Source organism: Microcaecilia unicolor, chromosome 7 (assembly GCF_901765095.1).
Source record: "Microcaecilia unicolor chromosome 7, aMicUni1.1, whole genome shotgun sequence".
Taxonomy (NCBI): Eukaryota; Metazoa; Chordata; class Amphibia; order Gymnophiona; family Siphonopidae; genus Microcaecilia; species Microcaecilia unicolor.
In genome coordinates, this window is record NC_044037.1 from 222,045,218 (window position 1) to 222,066,000 (window position 20,783).

General features: G+C 50.6%; 1 protein-coding gene across 1 annotated transcript in view; it reads left to right on the top strand.

Annotated features, from left to right (window-relative positions):
* The window catches only part of LNPK (lunapark, ER junction formation factor), a 100,988-nt gene that overhangs the window by 32,638 nt on the left and 47,567 nt on the right, over nucleotides 1-20,783 (top strand). Inside the window, 2 exon segments of the mRNA XM_030210122.1 lie at nucleotides 2,154-2,212; nucleotides 16,269-16,309. Coding sequence (XP_030065982.1) covers nucleotides 2,154-2,212; nucleotides 16,269-16,309 — 100 coding nt within the window.

Below are 20,783 nucleotides of genomic sequence, written 5' to 3' on the forward strand. Positions count from 1 at the left end.
CTTCTCATTGTGTGATTTTCAATTTGGATTCAGGCTATGCATTACTTTTACTCTTGGTAACTAAAGTTAGGGAATTTCTAAGTCAGGGGGTTCATTCTGTCTTGCTCCAATTTGATATTTCCAGAGCGTTTGATGCAGTGGACCGTGAATTTTTGTTGTGTAAATTGAGCGAGTATGGAATATCTGGAGCAGTTTATAAATGGATAGAAGGTTTAAGAAAAATCATATTGTGTTAAGAAGAATATATTTTCTTTTAGCTGGAGACCAGATTTTGCTGGGATCAGTTTTGGATGCATCAGGTTATTTCTGCTGTTCATATGCAGATGACATTTGTGTTGATCCCTGTAACATCAAATGTTTTGACACTGCAAGCCTCTGTTTTTGACTGCATATCCTTAATTCATTCTTGGTCTAATCAAAGCTTAACACAGCTAAGAAAAAATTACTGTAGTTTTGTAATTGTGTCTTTGGTCCCTTGTAGCATTACAGTTGCTTCAGGAGAACAGTTGTCCTTTGAAAAAATCTTCTAAAGATTTGTGGATTATTTTAGACACCCAATTAATGATGGGATTTCCAATAAATTACTTGAGTAAAAAGATTTTTTTAAATTGCGTCAATTTAGAACAATCAGATCGGTCTCTTTTTCCAGAACACTTTCATATCTGGTGCAGGCTATTTTGTCTCAACTGAACTATTGTAGTGTCCTGTATGTTGGATTAAATTTAAGACTTGTTAATAAGTTGCAGTTGATGCAAAATACTGCAGCTAAAATGATCTATGGTTGTTCCTGCACTGGCTACCAGTTTCTGCACAAATCAGTTTTAAGACTACTTGTACTGTTATTTAAAATCTTACAGAGGAACTGGTCTTCTCTTCTTCCACAGTTAATAGTTTGCCCAGCCTTTTGGAAGAATTCTCGCTTCTACTTGCAGGGGTTTCCATCTGTTAAAGTTAGTTTAAAAAAAAAAAGTTTTAGATGGCTTTTATTTATCAAGCTAGCAAATTATGGAATTCTATACCTGAATGAGTTTGAATGCTTTTTGGTTATTTACAATTTCGTAAAGGATTGAAGACTTATCTTTTTAGTAAATATTTGGGTAAATAATATAGTAGGGCTATCACTATCTTTAACTGTGTGTTTTGAACTTTATATAACCTGCTTAGATTCTTTACTGATTATAGTGGGATATAAATACCCAGAATTGAATAAAATGGAGACTTTTAGATATACAATATTAGATTGCAACCATATACACCTTGGCACTGGTGTTCAGGGCTTCACTCAAATTTCTTTTGGTTCCTTTTCAAATGGTGTAAAGATATCAAGTTCAGTATGAGGTTTCTCTGATTTTCTATGTGGAATAACTTAAGCATGGCTTGGAACACTGGTAGAGTGTGTTAATTCTGCTTTCATATACATGTGGTAAGCTTTTAAGGGTGTATATGTGTAATATAATTTATACACATATTGATATATAACTGCCATCTTTGATCACATATAGGCTTTATAAAATACTGTTTACTATCTTTTCTCTCTAAGTTCTATGAAGTATATTTATGGTATATCTTTGGAGAAAGCTAGTAGACACCTGGTGAAATCTCTTGATAAGATGTGTATATGTGTGTGACCCTTCTAACTGTTCATTTCCACAGCTTGACCTTAATGTCCCTGTCCCAGGTATTTGCCCACAGCTTACCTTGAGCCTAGTATCTCTATCTTTCCACTTGACCCCACTGATATTTGGTACTCCCCATAGTCTTCCATCCCCAGTCCACTCAGCTTCTTGTATGTTCTGCAGTATTGCCCACTCCCCCTGTATAAAAATGTATAGATAAGCTAGATTGTTAAATTAATCTCTTTAAGAACAATAAAATAAAGATTCTTATTTTAGAAAAAAATCAAAACTTTTGTAGGGTGTTCTGTGTTTTGAGAGAGGTATTTTTAAGTTGAACTTATTAAACTGAGCTGACCTTGATAATGTGATTCCTTTGGCAAGGATTGCTGTTGGTATTCTATTTAGCGAGAGGAATACAGATGGCAGTTATACCAGTAGCATGCTAGGTTGTAATACACAAGAGTAAACAGCTTAGAATATTCTTTAATCCTTGGAAAACAGGTTTGATATAGATTTACTATTTTTTTCTCTTTACAGTATTTGGTTTGCAAGGACGCTACTTATTCTATGGTTTTCCAAAAGAATGGAAAGAAATAGTAAGTTTTTTAAAATATATATTTTATATTGAATTGTGAATGGGATTGGTTAAACATATCTTGGTTAACTTGTATATACAAGAGATCTTGTGTAAAATGCATATGGGATAAAGGTGCAGTCTGTCGATTGGTGTTCAGTGCACAATGGATGCGTTTCATCTAGGTACTTTCACAGAAAGCTACTGAAACAAACATGCATGGGCTGGGTCTTAAGTGCTCTTCTTTTTTTTTTTTTTTTTTTTGCTCTAAATGTGTAGGTTGTGTCATGCCCCTCCCCCTTTTAATTTTTAGACCCCTCCCAAAGGTAAAATAGCACACACCTTTTTTAAGGTCCCAGTACAGTAACAACAGTTTTCAGATGTTCTCGCCTTCATTCCACCACATTTCATTCCAGGCCTCCTCTTGTGATGAAGGGGTACCTATTTTCTCCGAGGACAAGCAGGCTGCTTGTTCTCACGACTGGGTTGACGTCCACGGCAGCCCCCACCAACCGGAACAAAACTTTGCGGGCGGTCCCGCACGCAGGGTACGCCCACCGCACATGCGCGGCCGTCTTCCCGCCCGTGCGCGACCGTTCCCGCTCAGTCTTTTCTTTTCCGCGCTGGAGAGAGCCGCGTTCGTCTCTCTGTCAGCCCCGGAAACCGGATCGTGCTTTCGCCGCGAGTTTTTTTTCTCCTTCGTTGTTCTCCGTTTTCTGTTTTATTTTGTTTAAAAAAAAAAAAAAAAACGCAGAACTTTATTTTTCCCTTGTCTTTTAGCGGGGGCGTCTCGTTGCAGCCTTGTGGCCGCGCGGTCGAGTTATTTTCGAGGTGTGAATTTTAGCGCCACCATCAACGACTTTGACTTCGCCGACGCGATTTTTCCGTCGATGTCCTCGAAGGTCCCGAGTGGATTTAAAAAGTGTGGTCGGTGCGGCTGGCATATCTCGCAGACTGACACTCACGCTTGGTGCCTCCAGTGCCTCGGGCCGGAGCACGATACCAAGACGTGCACCTTGTGTCTCGGTCTCCGGAAACGGACACAGGTAGCGAGGCAAGTTCTACGGGACCGTCTTTTTGGAACTTGCGCCGGCCCCTCGACGTCGACTTCGACGGCATCGGTGTCGACGGCCGGATCTTCGGTACCGGTACCGATGTCCACGAAATCGGCACCGATGGCACCGACCCCAGGAGCACAGGTCCCGTCGGCCCGCCGGTCCTCCGGAGACGGCAGGGGTGAGAGGCCGCGTGGGCAATCGGCCCCGGTCACTCCCTCTACCCAGGGCCCTCGGGACCGAACCCTGTCGGACCTGATCCCTCGAGGCCGATCTACTTCCTCCTCTTCTATTCCGCCAAGCGCCGATGACGGGCACCGAAAAAAGGCAAAGAAGCACCATCATCGGTCGCCCACGGCGCATCTGGCTCCCGGCGCCAGGGATGATTCGACGCCGAGGAAGCGGCAGCGCCGAGAGGAGAGGTCCCCCTCGGTGGTAGAGGTATCGTCACGCCAGGGTGCCAGCACTTCGGTGCCGTCTCCTGGACCCGACCAGCTTCCGGCACCGTCACCTCTACCGGCCCCCGCGCCTTTCCCGACTGCGGGCCTAGACGAGTGCCTCCGAGCCATCCTTCCGGGGATCCTGGAGGGGCTGATGTGCCAGACTGTGCCGGCGCCGGGGGTGCTTGCGCCCTCGGCGCCGTTGATGGAGGCGCCGGCGTGCTCTAGCCCGGTGCCGAGGCCTTCGACGCCGCTTGCGGCGCCGGTCTCGACTGCCACGCAGGTGGAGTCCCTGTCGACGTCGATGGAGGGAGCTTCATCCCCGCCGGCGCGGGAGTCCACCGCTCGACGACGCCACCGAGGCCTCGGTGCCTCGACGTCGAGCCGGGCCCGGTTGAGGACTGAGCTGCAGGAGCTCATGTCCGACACCGAGGAAGAGGCCTCGTGGGGGGAGGAGGAGGACCCCAGATATTTCTCCTTAGAGGAGTCTGTTGGCCTTCCCTCCGACCCCACTCCTTCACCGGAGAGAAAGCTCTTGCAACCTGAGAGCCTCTCCTTTGCCTCCTTCGTCAGGGATATGTCTATTTGCATTCCCTTCCCCGTGGTCTCTGTGGATGAGCCGAGGGCTGAGATGCTCGAGGTCCTCGACTATCCATCACCACCTAGAGAGTCCTCCACGGTGCCGTTACACAATGTCCTCAGAGAGACACTGCTTCGGAACTGGTTGAGACCATTATCTAATCCCACCATCCCCAAAAAAGCGGAGTCCCAATACAGGATCCACTCGGACCCAGAGTTAATGCGGCCTCAATTGCCTCATGACTCGGCGGTCGTGGACTCTGCTCTCAAGAGGGCACGGAGTTCGAGGGATACCGCTTCGGCGCCCCCGGGGCGGGAGTCTCGCACTCTGGACTCGTTTGGGAGGAAGGCCTACCAATCTTCCATGCTCGTGACCTGCATCCAGTCTTACCAGCTCTACACGAGCATACACATGCGGAATAATGTAAAGCAACTGGCGGACCTGGTCGACAAGCTCTCCCCGGAGCAGTCCAGACCTTTTCAGGAGGTGGTCAGGCAGCTGAAGGCGTGCAGAAAGTTCCTGTCCAGGGGGATATATGACACCTGTGACGTGGCATCTCGTGCTGCGGCCCAAGGTATAGTGATGTGCAGACTCTCATGGCTGCGTGCCTCTGACCTGGACAACCGCACCCAGCAGAGACTGGCCGATGTCCCTTGCCGGGGGGATAATATTTTTGGTGAGAAGGTCGAGCAGTTGGTGGACCAACTACATCAGCGGGAAACCGCCCTCGACAAGCTCTCCCACCGGGCGCCTTCAGCATCCACCTCAGCAGGTGGACGTTTTTCTCGGGCCAGGCAGGCTGCGCCCTACGCCTATAACAAGCGTAGGTACACCCAGCCAGCCCGAAGGCCTCATCAGGCACAGGGACAGTCCCAGCGCGCTCGTTCCCGTCAACAGCGTGCGCCTAAGCAGCCCCCTGCGCCTCCACAGCAAAAGCCGGGGACGGGCTTTTGACTGGATCCACGGGAACATAGCCGCCATCAAAGTGTCCGTACCGGACGGTCTGCCAGTCGGGGGGAGGTTAAAATTTTTTCACCAAAGGTGGCCTCTTATAACCTCCAACCTGTGGGTTCTCGCCCTCTATTTGGCCTCCCCTCCACCAAATTGTCCTCCGGGAGCCCAATCCTTCAGCTCCCATCACAAGCAGGTACTTGCAGAGGAACTCTCCGCCCTTCTCAGCGCCAATGCGGTCGAGCCCGTACCACCCGGGCAGGAAGGGCAGGGATTCTATTCCAGGTACTTCCTTGTGGAAAAGAAAACAGGGGGGATGCGCCCCATCCTAGACCTGAGAGGCCTGAACAAATACCTGGTCAAAGAGAAGTTCAGGATGCTTTCCTTGGGCACCCTTCTACCAATGATTCAGAAAAACGATTGGCTATGTTCCCTGGATTTAAAGGACGCATACACTCACATCCCGATACTGCCAGCTCACAGACAGTATCTCAGATTCCGCCTGGGCACACGGCACTTTCAGTATTGTGTGCTGCCCTTTGGGCTTGCCTCTGCCCCACGGATGTTCACGAAGTGCCTCGTGGTGGTCGCGGCGTATCTACGCAAGCTGGGAGTGCACGTGTTCCCATATCTCGACGATTGGCTGGTGAAGAACACCTCGGAGGCAGGAGCTCTCCGGTCCATGCAGTGCACTGTTCACCTCCTGGAGCTGCTGGGGTTTGTGATAAATTACCCAAAGTCCCATCTCCAACCAGTCCAATCTCTGGAATTCATAGGAGCTCTGCTGAATAGTCAGACGGCTCAGGCCTTCCTTCCCGAAGCGAGGGCCAACAACCTCCTGTCCCTGGCTTCCCAGACCAGAGCGTCGCAGCAGATCACAGCTTGGCAGATGTTGAGACTCCTAGGTCATATGGCCTCCACAGTTCATGTGACTCCCATGGCTCGTCTTCACATGAGATCTGCTCAATGGACCCTAGCTTCCCAGTGGTGCCAAGCCACCGGGAATCTAGAAGATGCCATCCGCCTCTCCACCAGTTGCCGCACTTCACTGCACTGGTGGACCATTCGGACCAATTTGACCTGGGGACGCCCATTCCAAATTCCTCATCCCACGAAAGTGCTGACGACGGATGCGTCTCTTCTGGGGTGGGGAGCTCATGTCGATGGGCTTCACACCTAAGGACTGTGGTCCCTCCAGGAAAAGGATCTGCAGATCAACCTCCTGGAGCTCCGAGCGGTCTGGAACGCACTGAAGGCTTTCAGAGATCGGCTGTCCTGTCAAATTATCCAAATTCGGACAGACAATCAGGTTGCAATGTATTACATTAACAAGCAGGGGGGCACCGGATCTCGCCCCCTGTGTCAGGAAGCCGTCGGGATGTGGCGTTGGGCTTGCCAGTTCGGCATGCTTCTCCAAGCCACATACCTGGCAGGTGTAAACAACAGTCTGACCGACAGACTGAGCAGAGTCATGCAACCGCACGAGTGGTCACTCCATTCCAGAGTGGTACGCAAGATCTTCCGAGAGTGGGGCACCCCCTCGGTGGACCTTTTCGCCTCTCAGACCAACCACAAGCTGCCTCTGTTCCGTTCCAGACTACAGGCACACGGCAGGCTAGCGTCGGATGCCTTTCTCCTCCATTGGGGGACCGGCCTCCTGTATGCTTATCCTCCCATACCTTTGGTGGGGAAGACCTTACTGAAGCTCAAGCAAGACCACGGCACCATGATTCTGATAGCGCCGTTTTGGCCCCGCCAGATCTGGTTCCCTCTTCTTCTGGAGTTGTCCTCTGAGGAACCGTGGAGATTGGAGTGTTTTCCGACTCTCATCTCGCAGAACGACGGAGCGTTGCTGCACCCCAACCTTCAATCCCTGGCTCTCACGGCCTGGATGTTGAGGGCGTAGACTTCGCTGCGTTGGGTCTGTCTGAGGGTGTCTCCCGGGTCTTGCTTGCCTCTAGGAAGGATTCCACTAAAAAGAGCTACTTTTTCAAGTGGAGGAGGTTTGTCGTTTGGTGTGAGAGCAAGGCCCTAGAACCTCGTTCTTGTCCTGCACAGAACGTGCTTGAATACCTTCTGCACTTAGCAGAGTCTGGCCTCAAGACCAACTCAGTAAGGAATCACCTTAGTGCGATTAGTGCTTACCATTATTGTGTGGAGGGTAAAGCCATCTCTGGAGAGCCTTTAGTCGTTCGATTCATGAGAGGCTTGCTTTTGTCAAGGCCCCCTGTCAAGCCTCCAGCAGTGTCATGGGATCTCAACGTCGTCCTCACCCAGCTGATGAAACCTCCTTTTGAGCCACTGAATTCATGCCATCTGAAGTACTTGACCTGGAAGGTCATTTTCTTGGTGGCAGTTACTTCAGCTCGTAGGGTCAGTGAGCTTCAAGCCCTGGTAGCTCATGCTCCGTATACTAAATTTCATCATAACAGAGTAGTGCTCCGTATTCACCCTAAGTTCCTGCCAAAGGTGGTGTCGGAGTTCCATCTTAACCAGTCAATTGTCTTGCCAACATTCTTTCCAAGACCGCATACCCGCCCTGCTGAACGTTAGTTGCACACATTGGACTGCAAAAGAGCATTGGCCTTCTACTTGGAGCGGACACAGCCCCACAGACAGTCCGCCCAATTGTTTGTTTCTTTCGACCCCAATAGGAAAGGGGTCGCTGTCGGGAAACGCACCATCTCCAATTGGCTAGCAGATTGCATTTCCTTCACTTACGCCCAGGCTGGGCTGGCTCTTGAGGGTCATGTCACGGCTCATAGTGTCAGAGCCATGGCAGCGTCAGTGGCTCACTTGAAGTCAGCCACTATTGAGGAGATTTGCAAGGCTGCGACGTAGTCATCTGTCCACACATTCACATCACACTACTGCCTCCAGCAGGATACCCGACGCGACAGTCGGTTCGGGCAGTCGGTGCTGCAGAATCTGTTTGGGGTTTAAATCCAACTCCACCCTCCAGGACCCGAATTTATTCTGGTCAGGCTGCACTCTCAGTTAGTTGTTCTTCGTAGGTCAATTTCTGTTATACCCTCGCCGTTGCGAGGTTCCATTGACCTGGGTTCTTGTTTTGAGTGAGCCTGAGAGCTAGGGATACCCCAGTCGTGAGAACAAGCAGCCTGCTTGTCCTCGGAGAAAGCGAATGATACATACCTGTAGCAGGTGTTCTCCGAGGACAGCAGGCTGATTGTTCTCACCTACCCTCCCTCCTCCCCTTTGGAGTTGCGTTTTTGATCATTTTTGCTTGTCATTCAACTGAGCGGGAACGATCGCGCACGGGTGGGAAGACGGCCGCGCATGCGCGGTGGGCGTACCCTGTGTGCGGGACCGCCCGCAAAGTTTTGTTCCGGTTGGTGGGGGCTGCCGTGGACGTCAACCCAGTCGTGAGAACAATCAGCCTGCTGTCCTCGGAGAACACCTGCTACAGGTATGTATCATTCGCTATATTTTCAGGAAGCAGCTTGCTGTCTGAGCTGATGCAATAAAGCCTTTTTAATGGCAAAATATATAGGCTTAACCTTTGAAAATATATTTGTTTACCTTTATGCATTGTTACTATCAAGCCATACCTTTTGACAAGGATCTTTTTAAAATTCAAACTGAAAAAGTTAGAACAGGACATGTTTGTTTAACTTATGTGTAGGGCTTCTGACTTTAGGTTTTTTAAATGCTAAAACACTGAACGCTTCCAATACAAAAACTGTTGGATAACACTCATGAACAGGGGTCCTGAAATCCAGTCCTTGAGGTCTGCAACCCAGGTTGGTTTTCAGGATTTCTGCAATGAATATATGAAGTCTCTTTGCATTCACTGCTTCCAGTGACTCGTTTCGAGTACTACCACACTGATCCCCAGGCTTGTCTGGTGTCTCTACCCCAGTTGTTGTGCCCTTTCTGCACTGTCCACTCCTAAGTGACAGAAATGTACCAATTTGTTCTCCGAGGACAAGCAGGCTGCTTGTTCTCACGACTGGGTGACGTCCGCGGCAGCCCCCACCAACCGGAAAAGGCTTCGCGGGACGGTCGGCACGCAGGGCACGCCCACCGCGCATGCGCGGCCGTCTTCCCGCCCGTGCGCGACCGCTCCCGCCAGTTCCTTTTTTTTTCCGCGTCTGGAGAGAGTTGTGCTTTGCCGCTCTCTCTGTTTCAGCCGCCGGATTTTCGATCGCGTTTACGCGGATCGTTGCTTTTTCTCTTAGTTTTTGTTACCGCCGGTTTCTTTTAAAAAAAAAAAAAAAAAAAACCTGAGCGTGTGGAGCACGCGCTCCCTTTTTTCCCTCGTTTCCAGCGGGGACGCCGCGTTGCGGCCTAGTGGCCGCACGGTCGTTTTCTTTTTTCGAGGTGTGATTTCAGCCACCATTGACGACTTTGACTTCGCCGACGCGATTTTTCCGTCGATGTCCTCGAAGGTCCCGAGTGGATTTAAAAAGTGTGGTCGCTGCGGCCGGCCGATCTCGCAGACCGACACCCACGCTTGGTGCCTCCAGTGCCTCGGGCCGGAGCACAATATCAAGTCGTGTTCCCTGTGTCTCGGTCTCCGGAAACGGACTCAGGTTGCGAGGCAAGTTCTGCGGGACCGTCTTTTTGGAACTTGCGCCGGCCCCTCGAGGTCGTCCTCGACAGCATCGGTATCGACGCCCGGTCCTTCGGTACCGGTATCGATGCCCGAGACATAGGCACCGATGGCATCGACCCCAGGAGAACAGGTCCCGTCGGCCCGCCGGCGAGGGTAGAGGTGAGCGGCCGCGTGGGCAGTCGGCCCCGGTCACTCCCTCAGCCCGTGGGCCACGGGACCGAACCCTGTCTGACCCGGCTCCTCGGGACCGAGGGGGATCGTCCTCCTCCTCCTCCATACCGCCCGGCGCCGGTGACGCGCATCGAAAGAAAAACAAGAAGCGTCGTCACTGGTCGCCCTCGGTGCATCCGGACATCGGAGAGGAGGCGACGCCGAAGCGTCATCGTCGAGAGGAGAGGTCCCCGTCGGTTGTGGAGGTACCGACGCGTCAGGGTTCCGGCACCTCGGTGCCGTCTCCTGGCCCCCATCAGCTTCTGGCACCGACACCCTTACCGGCCCCACCGCCTTTCCCGGCAGCGGGCCTGGACGAGTGCCTCACAGCCATCCTTCCGGGGATCCTGGAAGGGCTGATGCGCCAGGCTGTGCCCCTCGGCGCCGATGTCTGTGGCGCCGGCGAGCTCTAGCCCGGCGCCGGGGCCGTCGACACCGCCGCCGCTTGCGGCGCCGGTCTTGACCGCCACGCAGGTGGAGTCCCCGTCGACGTCGATGGAGGGAGCTCCGTCCCCGCCGGCGCGGGAGTCCACCGCTCGACGACACCGAGACCTCGGTGCCTCGACGTTGAGCCGGGCCCGGTTCAGGACTCAGCTACACGAGCTTATGTCCGATACCGAGGATGAGGCCTCGTGGGGGGAAGAAGAGGACCCTAGATATTTCTCCTCAGAGGAGTCTACGAGCCTTCCCTCGGACCCCACGCCTTCACCGGAGAGGAAGCTCTCACCTCCTGAGAGTCTCTCCTTTGCCTCCTTTGTGCGGGATATGTCTATTAGCATTCCCTTTCCCGTGGTCTCTGTGGAAGAGCCGAGGGCCGAGATGCTCGAGGTCCTCGACTATCCATCACCACCTAGAGAGTCCTCCACAGTACCGCTGCACAATGTCCTCAAGGAGACACTGCTTCGGAACTGGGTGCGACCGTTAACTAACCCCACCATTCCCAAGAAAGCAGAGTCCCAGTACAGGATCCACTCTGACCCAGAGTTAATGCGGCCCCAATTGCCCCATGACTCGGCGGTCGTGGATTCTGCTCTCAAGAGGGCACGGAGTTCGAGGGATACCGCCTCGGCGCCCCCGGGGCGGGAGTCTCGCACTCTGGACTCGTTTGGGAGGAAGGCCTACCAATCCTCCATGCTCGTGACCCGCATCCAGTCCTACCTGCTCTATATGAGCATCCACATGCGGACTAATGTGCAACAACTGGCGGACCTGGTCGATAAGCTCCCGCCGGAGCAGTCCAGGCCTTATCAGGAGGTGGTCAGGCAGCTGAAGGCGTGCAGAAAGTTCCTGTCCAGGGGTATCTATGACACCTGTGACGTGGCATCTCGTGCTGCGGCCCAAGGTATAGTGATGCGCAGGCTCTCATGGCTGCGTGCCTCTGACCTGGACAACCGCACCCAGCAGAGACTGGCCGACGTCCCTTGCCGGGGGGATAACATTTTTGGTGAGAAGGTCGAGCAGATGGTGGACCAACTGCATCAGCGGGAAACCGCTCTCGACAAGCTCTCCCACCGGGCGCCTTCAGCATCCACCTCAGCAGGTGGACGTTTTTCCCGGGCCCGGCAGGCTGCACCCTATTCTTTTGCAAAGCGTAGGTACAACCAGCCGGCCCGAAGGCCTCGTCAGGCACAGGGACAGCCACAGCGCGCTCGTTCCCGTCAACAGCGTGCGCCTAAGCAGCCCCCTGCGCCTCCACAGCAAAAGCCGGGGACGGGCTTTTGACTGGATCCATGGGAACATAGCCGCCCTCAAAGTGTCCGTACCGGCCGATCTGCCGGTCGGAGGGAGGTTAAAATTTTTTCACCAAAGGTGGCCTCTCATAACCTCCGACCAGTGGGTTCTCCAAATAGTGCGGTGCGGATACGCCCTGAATTTGGCCTCCCTGCCACCAAATTGTCCTCCGGGAGCTCAATCCTTCAGCTCCCATCACAAGCAGGTACTTGCAGAGGAACTCTCCGCCCTTCTCAGCGCCAATGCGGTCGAGCCCGTACCACCCGGGCAGGAAGGGCAGGGATTCTATTCCAGGTACTTCCTTGTGGAAAAGAAAACAGGGGGGATGCGTCCCATCCTAGACCTGAGAGGCCTGAACAAATTCCTGGTCAAAGAAAAGTTCAGGATGCTTTCCTTGGGCACTCTTCTGCCAATGATTCAGAAAAACGATTGGCTATGTTCCCTGGATTTAAAGGACGCATATACTCACATACCGATACTGCCAGCTCACAGACAGTATCTCAGATTCCGCCTGGGCGCACGGCACTTTCAGTATTGTGTGCTGCCCTTTGGGCTCGCCTCTGCCCCTCGAGTGTTTACCAAGTGCCTCGTGGTGGTGGCGGCCTACCTACGCAAGCTGGGAGTGCACGTGTTCCCATATCTCGACGATTGGCTGGTCAAGAACACCTCGGAGGCGGGAGCCCTCCGGTCTATGCAGTGCACTACTCGACTCCTGGAGCTGCTGGGGTTTGTGATAAATTACCCAAAGTCCCATCTCCAGCCAACGCAGTCTCTGGAATTCATAGGAGCTCTGCTGAATACTCAGACGGCTCAGGCCTTCCTTCCCGAAGCGAGGGCCAACAACCTCCTGTCCCTGGCTTCGCAGACCAGAGCGTCTCAGCAGGTCACAGCTCGGCAGATGTTGAGACTTCTGGGTCATATGGCCTCCACAGTTCATGTGACTCCCATGGCTCGTCTTCACATGAGATCTGCTCAATGGACCCTAGCTTCCCAGTGGTTCCAAGCCACCGGGAATCTAGAAGATGTCATCCGCCTCTCCGCCAGTTGCCGCACTTCACTGCTCTGGTGGACCATCCGGACCAATTTGACCCTGGGACGCCCATTCCAAATTCCACAGCCCACGAAAGTGCTGACGACGGATGCATCTCGCCTGGGGTGGGGAGCTCATGTCGATGGGCTTCACACCCAGGGTCTGTGGTCCCTCCAGGAAAAGGATCTGCAGATCAACCTCCTGGAGCTCCGAGCGATCTGGAACGCACTGAAGGCTTTCAGAGATCGGCTGTCCTGCCAAATTATCCAAATTCGGACAGACAATCAGGTTGCAATGTATTACGTCAACAAGCAGGGGGGCACCGGATCTCGCCCCCTGTGTCAGGAAGCTGCCGGGATGTGGAATTGGGCCTGCCGGTTCGGCATGCTTCTCCAAGCCACATACCTGGCAGGCGTAAACAACAGTCTGGCCGACAGACTGAGCAGAGTCATGCAACCGCACGAGTGGTCGCTTCATTCCAGAGTGGTACGCAAGATCTTCCGAGAGTGGGGCACCCCCTCGGTGGACCTTTTCGCCTCTCAGACCAACCACAAGCTGCCTCTGTTCTGTTCCAGGCTTCAGGCACATGGCAGACTAGCGTCGGATGCCTTTCTCCTTCATTGGGGGACCGGCTCTCCCATACCTTTGGTGGGGAAGACCTTACTGAAGCTCAAGCAAGACCGCGGCACCATGATTCTGGTGGCGCCCTTTTGGCCCCGTCAGATCTGGTTCCCTCTTCTTCTGGAGTTGTCCTCCGAAGAACCGTGGAGATTGGAGTGTTTTCCGACTCTCATCTCGCAGAACGACGGAGCGTTGCTGCACCCCAACCTTCAATCCCTGGCTCTCACGGCCTGGATGTTGAGGGCGTAGACTTCGCTGCGTTGGGTCTGTCTGAGGGTGTCTCCCGGGTCTTGCTTGCCTCTAGGAAGGATTCCAGTAAAAAGAGTTACTTTTTCAAGTGGAGGAGGTTTGTCATGTGGTGTGAGAGCAAGGCCCTAGAACCTCGTTCTTGCCCTGCACAGAACCTGCTTGAATACCTTCTGCACTTATCAGAGTCTGGCCTCAAGACCAACTCAGTAAGGAATCACCTTAGTGCGATTAGTGCTTACCATTATCGTGTGGAAGGTAAAGCCATCTCTGGAGAGCCTTTAGTCGTTCGATTCATGAGAGGCTTGCTTTTGTCAAAGCCCCCTATCAAGCCTCCTACAGTGTCATGGGATCTCAACGTCATCCTCACCCAGCTGATGAAACCTCCTTTTGAGCCACTGAATACCTGCCATCTGAAGTACTTGACCTGGAAGGTCATTTTCTTGGTGGCAGTTACTTCAGCTCGTAGGGTCAGTGAGCTTCAGGCCCTGGTAGCTCACGCTCCATATACCAAATTTCATCACAACAGAGTAGTGCTCCGCACCCACCCAAAGTTCCTGCCGAAGGTGGTGTCGGAGTTCCATCTTAACCAGTCAATTGTCTTGCCAACATTCTTTCCCAGGCCGCATACCCGCCCTGCTGAACGTCAGTTGCACACATTGGACTGCAAGAGAGCATTGGCCTTCTACTTGGAGCGGACACAGCCCCACAGACAGTCCGCCCAATTGTTTATTTCTTTCGACCCTAACAGGCTAGGGGTCGCTGTCGGGAAACGCACCATCTCCAATTGGCTAGCAGATTGCATTTCCTTCACTTATGCCCAGGCTGGGCTGGCTCTTGAGGGTCATGTCACGGCTCATAGTGTCAGAGCCATGGCAGCGTCGGTGGCCCACTTGAAGTCAGCCACTATTGAAGAGATCTGCAAGGCTGCGACGTGGTCATCTGTCCACACATTCACATCACATTACTGCCTCCAGCAGGATACCCGACGCGACAGTCGGTTCGGGCAGTCGGTGCTGCAGAATCTGTTTGGGGTGTAAATCCAACTCCACCCTCCAGGACCCGAATTTATTCTGGTCAGGCTGCACTCTCAGTTAGTTGTTCTTCGTAGGTCAATTTTCTGTTGTACCCTCGCCGTTGCGAGGTTCAATTGACCTGGGTTCTTGTTTTGAGTGAGCCTGAGAGCTAGGGATACCCCAGTCGTGAGAACAAGCAGCCTGCTTGTCCTAGGAGAAAGTGAATGATACATACCTGTAGCAGGTGTTCTCCGAGGACAGCAGGCTGATTGTTCTCACCTACCCTCCCTCCTCCCCTTTGGAGTTGTGTTTCATATTTTATTGCTTGTCATTCAACTGGCGGGAGCGGTCGCGCACGGGCGGGAAGACGGCCGCGCATGCGCGGTGGGCGTGCCCTGCGTGCCGACCGTCCCGCGAAGCCTTTTCCGGTTGGTGGGGGCTGCCGTGGACGTCACCCAGTCGTGAGAACAATCAGCCTGCTGTCCTCGGAGAACACCTGCTACAGGTATGTATCATTCACTATTCTGCTGGAAAAGGTACTCATCAGTAGTACGTGTGGCATGGGAACTAGGGCTGTACTGAGTATTCATACTTGATTTGTATTTGGCCGCATAGTGAACAATCCGGGGCTGTTCTGTGCCAAATCCTACTGAAAAACACTTGGGTTCTGTTTACTAAGCGTGCTGTAGGTGCTCTAACATTTTAGTGTGCGCTAATGATAGACACCTGTTATATTCTTGTGGGTGCCTTTAGCATTAGCGCATGCTAATTTTTAGTGTGTGCTAAAATATTTGCGCAGCTTAGGGCCCTTGCCCTCTGATTTCACATTGTTTCTTCATTTATGTTAAAGCTCAATGCCTATTCATATTCAATATTTGGCTGAATAGTAAAATATGGTATTCAATACATCTCTAATGGGAACACAAATTGGCTCTTTTGAGGATGCAGGCTCTTCAAGATGTTTAATTGGAAAATAGACACCTAAATTTACAACTTAGATTATATCTAAGAGTAGAAACTGTATTTATGTGATTTGATTGAGGGAGGAAATTTTATCAAGGCATTATGATTATAAAAAAAACCAAACCTGTTACCATACCTTGATGATTTTATTTTCATGCCACGGGAGTCACCAAACCTGCAGGTTGCAGATTCTGTATTAAAACAATAGCACACCTGTGATCCTGATGCTATCAGGCCATCACTTAAAGGGGCCATCAGTGGTGTCGAGCACAAGTTGCTCATCCCCCCCACCAAACGAACACACCTCTGTGCCTACCAGCACATGTCACTGGGTGGTGGGGCTGGAGAGTTGCTCCTGTCTGTGCTGTGCTTAGCTTCAAAATGCAGCCATGTCTTATAGCGTTAAGGGTCTGTAATTAGAGAGAGCTAATATTGTAAAGACTGATGTTTGGTTGAAAATTGGCCCTCGTGGCCGACTTTTAACCAAACTGTCAATCTTTACAATTCTTGTTTTCTAACCCTTATATTCTCCTATTGTGAGCCTTTTATTTTCTGTATCAATTTTAAGGGGCACAATAGCATGCTTCATTTCACAATTTGAAACAAGATTGTGGCAGGAATATATATGTGCATACATAATATAACTTCTGTTTTTGTAGATGACGCTTTAGAAGAACTTAAAACTGAGAAGAAGAAAATAGTAAGTAAAAATAAATAAATTTTGGACCAGGCCAGTGACATGCGGGAAATCATGTTTAAATTCCTGAGCTTAATGTTTGTTCTTATTCTGTTCGGAACACAAATTACTCCTGTCACTAGCTTTAAATATTTGGGCATTATCTGGTACTCTGCCCTCTTTCAAGCCTCAAATAGCACATCTATCCAAGATATCTCTCTTTCTTGTTCATCTCTATTTCAATCACAATGACTTTCATTCACTACTAGTTTCTTTTTTTTAGTTTTCGATTGGACTATTGTAACATTGTATATACAGGTTTACCACAGTTGTCATTGAAAAAGCTACAAACACTACCGCAATCAGACTATTATGTCACACCTGCTCGGATCACACAACTCCTCTGCAGTACAGTCTTGATTGTCCAATGTAAATGGGACTGAGCTATTGTTGGATAAGTGAAAAGTCGGATAATATGGAAAACAATGGTAACACCTTAAATGCATGGAAAAAATATTGTATGCATAAAGAACAGGCATAGTAGGGTATCTGTATTTAAAATACAGTATTGTTTATTACTTAATCAGCAGCGTGTGAAGCCAGAAAACAGGAAGAGAACCTGTGCAGTTCTTAATTGCAGTTCGATGTCACTTGGGAGTCATGGGTGTAGGGATGTGCAGACCTTGTGGCTGCATGTCTCTGACCTGGAACCAGCGGTTTAGGAGAGATTGGTAGACAAACCTTGCTGATCTTTTCAGGGACAAGGAAGAGGAGGTTGCTGACCTTATCAAGAAACATACTGATATTACCAGTCCCTGTCTCGGCAGTCTGCATGTGCAGCCTCTCCTAGGAGGTTTACGAGAGGGCCTAGATGGCAACCATACTACTCTAAGGCGTAGGTTTCCGCCACCTTTCCGCTTTGCCTAGAACCTCCAAGTCAGCATTTTCAGCCTCTGCCTCAGAAGGTATTAACAATCAGATGGAGAGCTCATGTAGATGAGCTTCACACCAGCGAACTTGGTCTGCTCAAGAAAAGATTTACCATAGCAACTTCTTCAAGCTCAGGATCATTTGGAATGCTCTAAAGGCTTTAGTTGATCAGCTACAACACCAAATTCTCATTCAATTGAATAACCAGGTTGCAGTGTTCTATACGAACAAGCAGGTGGGTTTGGGATCCTACCCCTTGTGTCAGGAGGCAGTAGACCCTCCTTCAAAGAATGGATCTGGCAGTCTAGAAAAGCCTGGCGGACAGACTGAGCAGGGTTTTGCTACCACACTAGTGGTTTGTCAACATGGGCATAGCCCGCAAGATCTTTCAAAAAGTACAAAGACTAGGGGACACTCAATGAAGTTACATGGAAATGTTTTTATAACAAATGGGATGAAATATTTTTTCACCCAAAGAATAATTAAGCTCTGGAACTCATTACTAGCAGATATAGTAACAACGTTTAGCATTTCTGTGTTTAAAAAAATGTTTGCACGAGTTCCTGTAGGAAAAGTCCTTAGTCTGCTCACTTTGAGAGGTTTGCTGTTGACAGAACGCCCCCCCCCCCACTACTACTACTACTATTTAGCATTTCTATAGCGCTACAAGGCATACGCAGCGCTGTACAAACATAGAAGAAAGACAGTCCCTGCTCAAAGAGCTTACAATCTAATAGACAAAAAATAAATAAAGTAAGCAAATCAAATCAATTAATGTGAACGGGAAGGAAGAGAGGAGGGTAGGTGGAGGCGAGTGGTTACAAGTGGTTACGAGTCAAAAGCAATGTTAAAGAGGTGGGTTTTCAGTCTAGATTTAAAGGTGGCCAAGGATGGGGCAAGACGTAGGGGCTCAGGAAGTTTATTCCAGGCGTAGGGTGCAGCGAGATAGAAGGCGCGAAGTCTGGAGTTGGCAGTAGTGGAGAAGGGAACAGATAAGAAGGATTTATCCATGGAGCGGAGTGCACGGGAAGGGGTGTAGGGAAGGACGAGTGTGGAGAGATACTGGGGAGCAGCAGAGTGAATACATTTATAGGTTAGTAGAAGAAGTTTGAACAGGATGCGAAAACGGATAGGGAGCCAGTGAAGGGTCTTGAGGAGAGGGGTAGTATGAGTAAAGCGACCCTGGCGGAAGATGAGACGGGCAGCAGAGTTTTGAACCGACTGGAGAGGGGAGAGGTGACTAAGTGGGAGGCCAGCAAGAAGCAGATTGCAGTAGTCTAAACGAGAGGTGACAAGGGTGTGGATGAGGGTTTTGGTAGAGTGCTCGGAAAGAAAGGGGCGGATTTTACGGATGTTGTAAAGAAAGAAACGACAGGTCTTGGCGGTCTGCTGGATATGAGCAGAGAAGGAGAGAGAAGAGTCAAAGATGACCCCAAGGTTTCGAGCTGAGGAGACAGGGAGAATGAGAGAGCCATCAACAGAAATAGAAAACGGGGGGAGCGGGGAGGTGGGTTTGGGGGGGAAAATGAGAAGCTCGGTTTTGGTCATATTTAATTTCAGGTGGCGTTGAGACATCCAGGCAGCAATGTCAGACAAGCACGCTGAAACTTTGGTTTGGATGCAAGGTGAGATATCAGGGGTAGAAAGGTAGATTTGGGAGTCATCAGCATAGAGGTGGTAGGAAAAGCCATGGGATGAGATTAATGAACCAAGGGAAGAAGTGTAGATAGAAAAGAGGAGGGGACCAAGAACAGAACCCTGAGGTACGCCGACAGGCAGAGGGATAGAAGTAGAAGAGGATCCACCAGAGTGAACACTAAAGGTGCGGAGGGAGAGGTAGGAAGAGAACCAGGAAAGGACAGAGCCCTGGAATCCAAGTGAGGACAGGGTATCGAGAAGTATGCTGTGATCGACAGTGTCAAAAGCAGCGGAAAGATCAAGAAGAATGAGGATGGAATATTGACCTCTGGATTTAGCCAGTAATAGGTCATTGGAGACTTTAGTAAGCGCAGTTTCGGTTGAGTGGAGAGGGCGAAAACCAGATTGTAATGGGTCAAGAATAGCATGTGAGGAGAGAAAATCAAGCCAGCGGCGGTGAACAGCACGCTCAAGTAATTTGGAGAGAAAAGGAAGGAGGGAGATGGGTCGGTAATTAGAGGGACAAGTAGGGTCAAGTGAAGGCTTCTTAAGGAGAGGTGTGACCACAGCATGTTTAAAGGAAGCAGGGACAGTCCGAGTGGAAAGTGAGAGGTTGAGAATGTGACAGATAAAAGGAATAAGAGTAGGAGAGATGGCATTAAGAAGGTGGGTGGGAATGGGATCAGAGGAACAGGTGGTACATTTTGAGGAAGAAAGGAGAAGTGTAGTTTCCTCAATAGTAACTTCAGGAAAGGAGGAAAGGGAATGAGGGGAAGGAGAGAGAGGGGAACGGACTAGTGGAGGGAGAGCTGGTGAGGTAGAGAAAGCAAGGTTTATCTTTTGAACCTTGTTGTGAAAGAATTCAGCAAGGGTCTGAGGAGATAATGAAGGGGGAGTTGGGGGAGGGGGCACCTTGAGGAGAGAGTTCAATGTGGTGAAGAGAAGTCGAGGATTAGAGCCAAGAGAGTTGGTCAGTTGGATATAATAATCCTGTTTGGCACGTAAAAGAGCAGATTGGAAGGAGGTCAGCATGAACTTAAAGTGTAAGAAATCAGCAAGGGCCCGAGATTTCTGCCAGAGGCGTTCGGCGGAGCGGGTACAGGAACGTAGGTAGCGGATATTAGAAGTCAGCCAAGGTTGGGGTTTTGTACGCCTTACAGGGCGGGTCATCAAAGGTGCAAGAGTATCTAAGGCAGAGGATAGAGTATTGTTGTAAGAAGAAACAGCCTCGTTGACAGACGTGGATGGTGCCACAGTAGAGAAGAGGTTTGAAACATGGGAGGATAGAGATGAAGGGTCAATGTCGTGAAGATTCCTAGATAAATTAGATAGGATAGGACGGGACTGGGAGGGAGGAGATTTAAGTGTGAAAGTTATAAGATGGTGATCAGAGAGGGGAAGATCGGAGGCAAGGAAACTAGAGGGTGAACAGTTGGAGGAGAAGATGAGATCAAGACAGTGACCATTTTGATGAGTGGGGGAGGTGGAGCATAGTTGGAGATTAAAGGACGACGTTAAAGCGAGTAACTTGGAAATATAAGAGTTGGAAGGATCATTAGCAGGAATATTAAAGTCACCAAGGATGAGAGAGGGGGAGGAAGGATCATGGAAGAAGGCAAGCCAGGCATCAAAGTCACTGAGAAAGGATGAAAGGGACTTATCAGGGGGACGATAAATGACCGCTATTCGAAGAGGCAGAGGAGAGAAAAGGCGGATAGAGTGGACTTCAAAGGAGGAAAAACAGTGAGATTGAGGTGGAAGAAGGGGTTGAAATCTGGAGGAGGGAGAGAGAAGTAGTCCAACACCGCCCCCACGGCCAGCAGAGCGAGGAGTATGTGAAAATAGATAACCGCCATGGCACAGGGCTGCGACTGAAGCAGAGTCATCAGGGCAGAGCCAGGTTTCTGTTATGGCGAGCAGATGGAGGTGA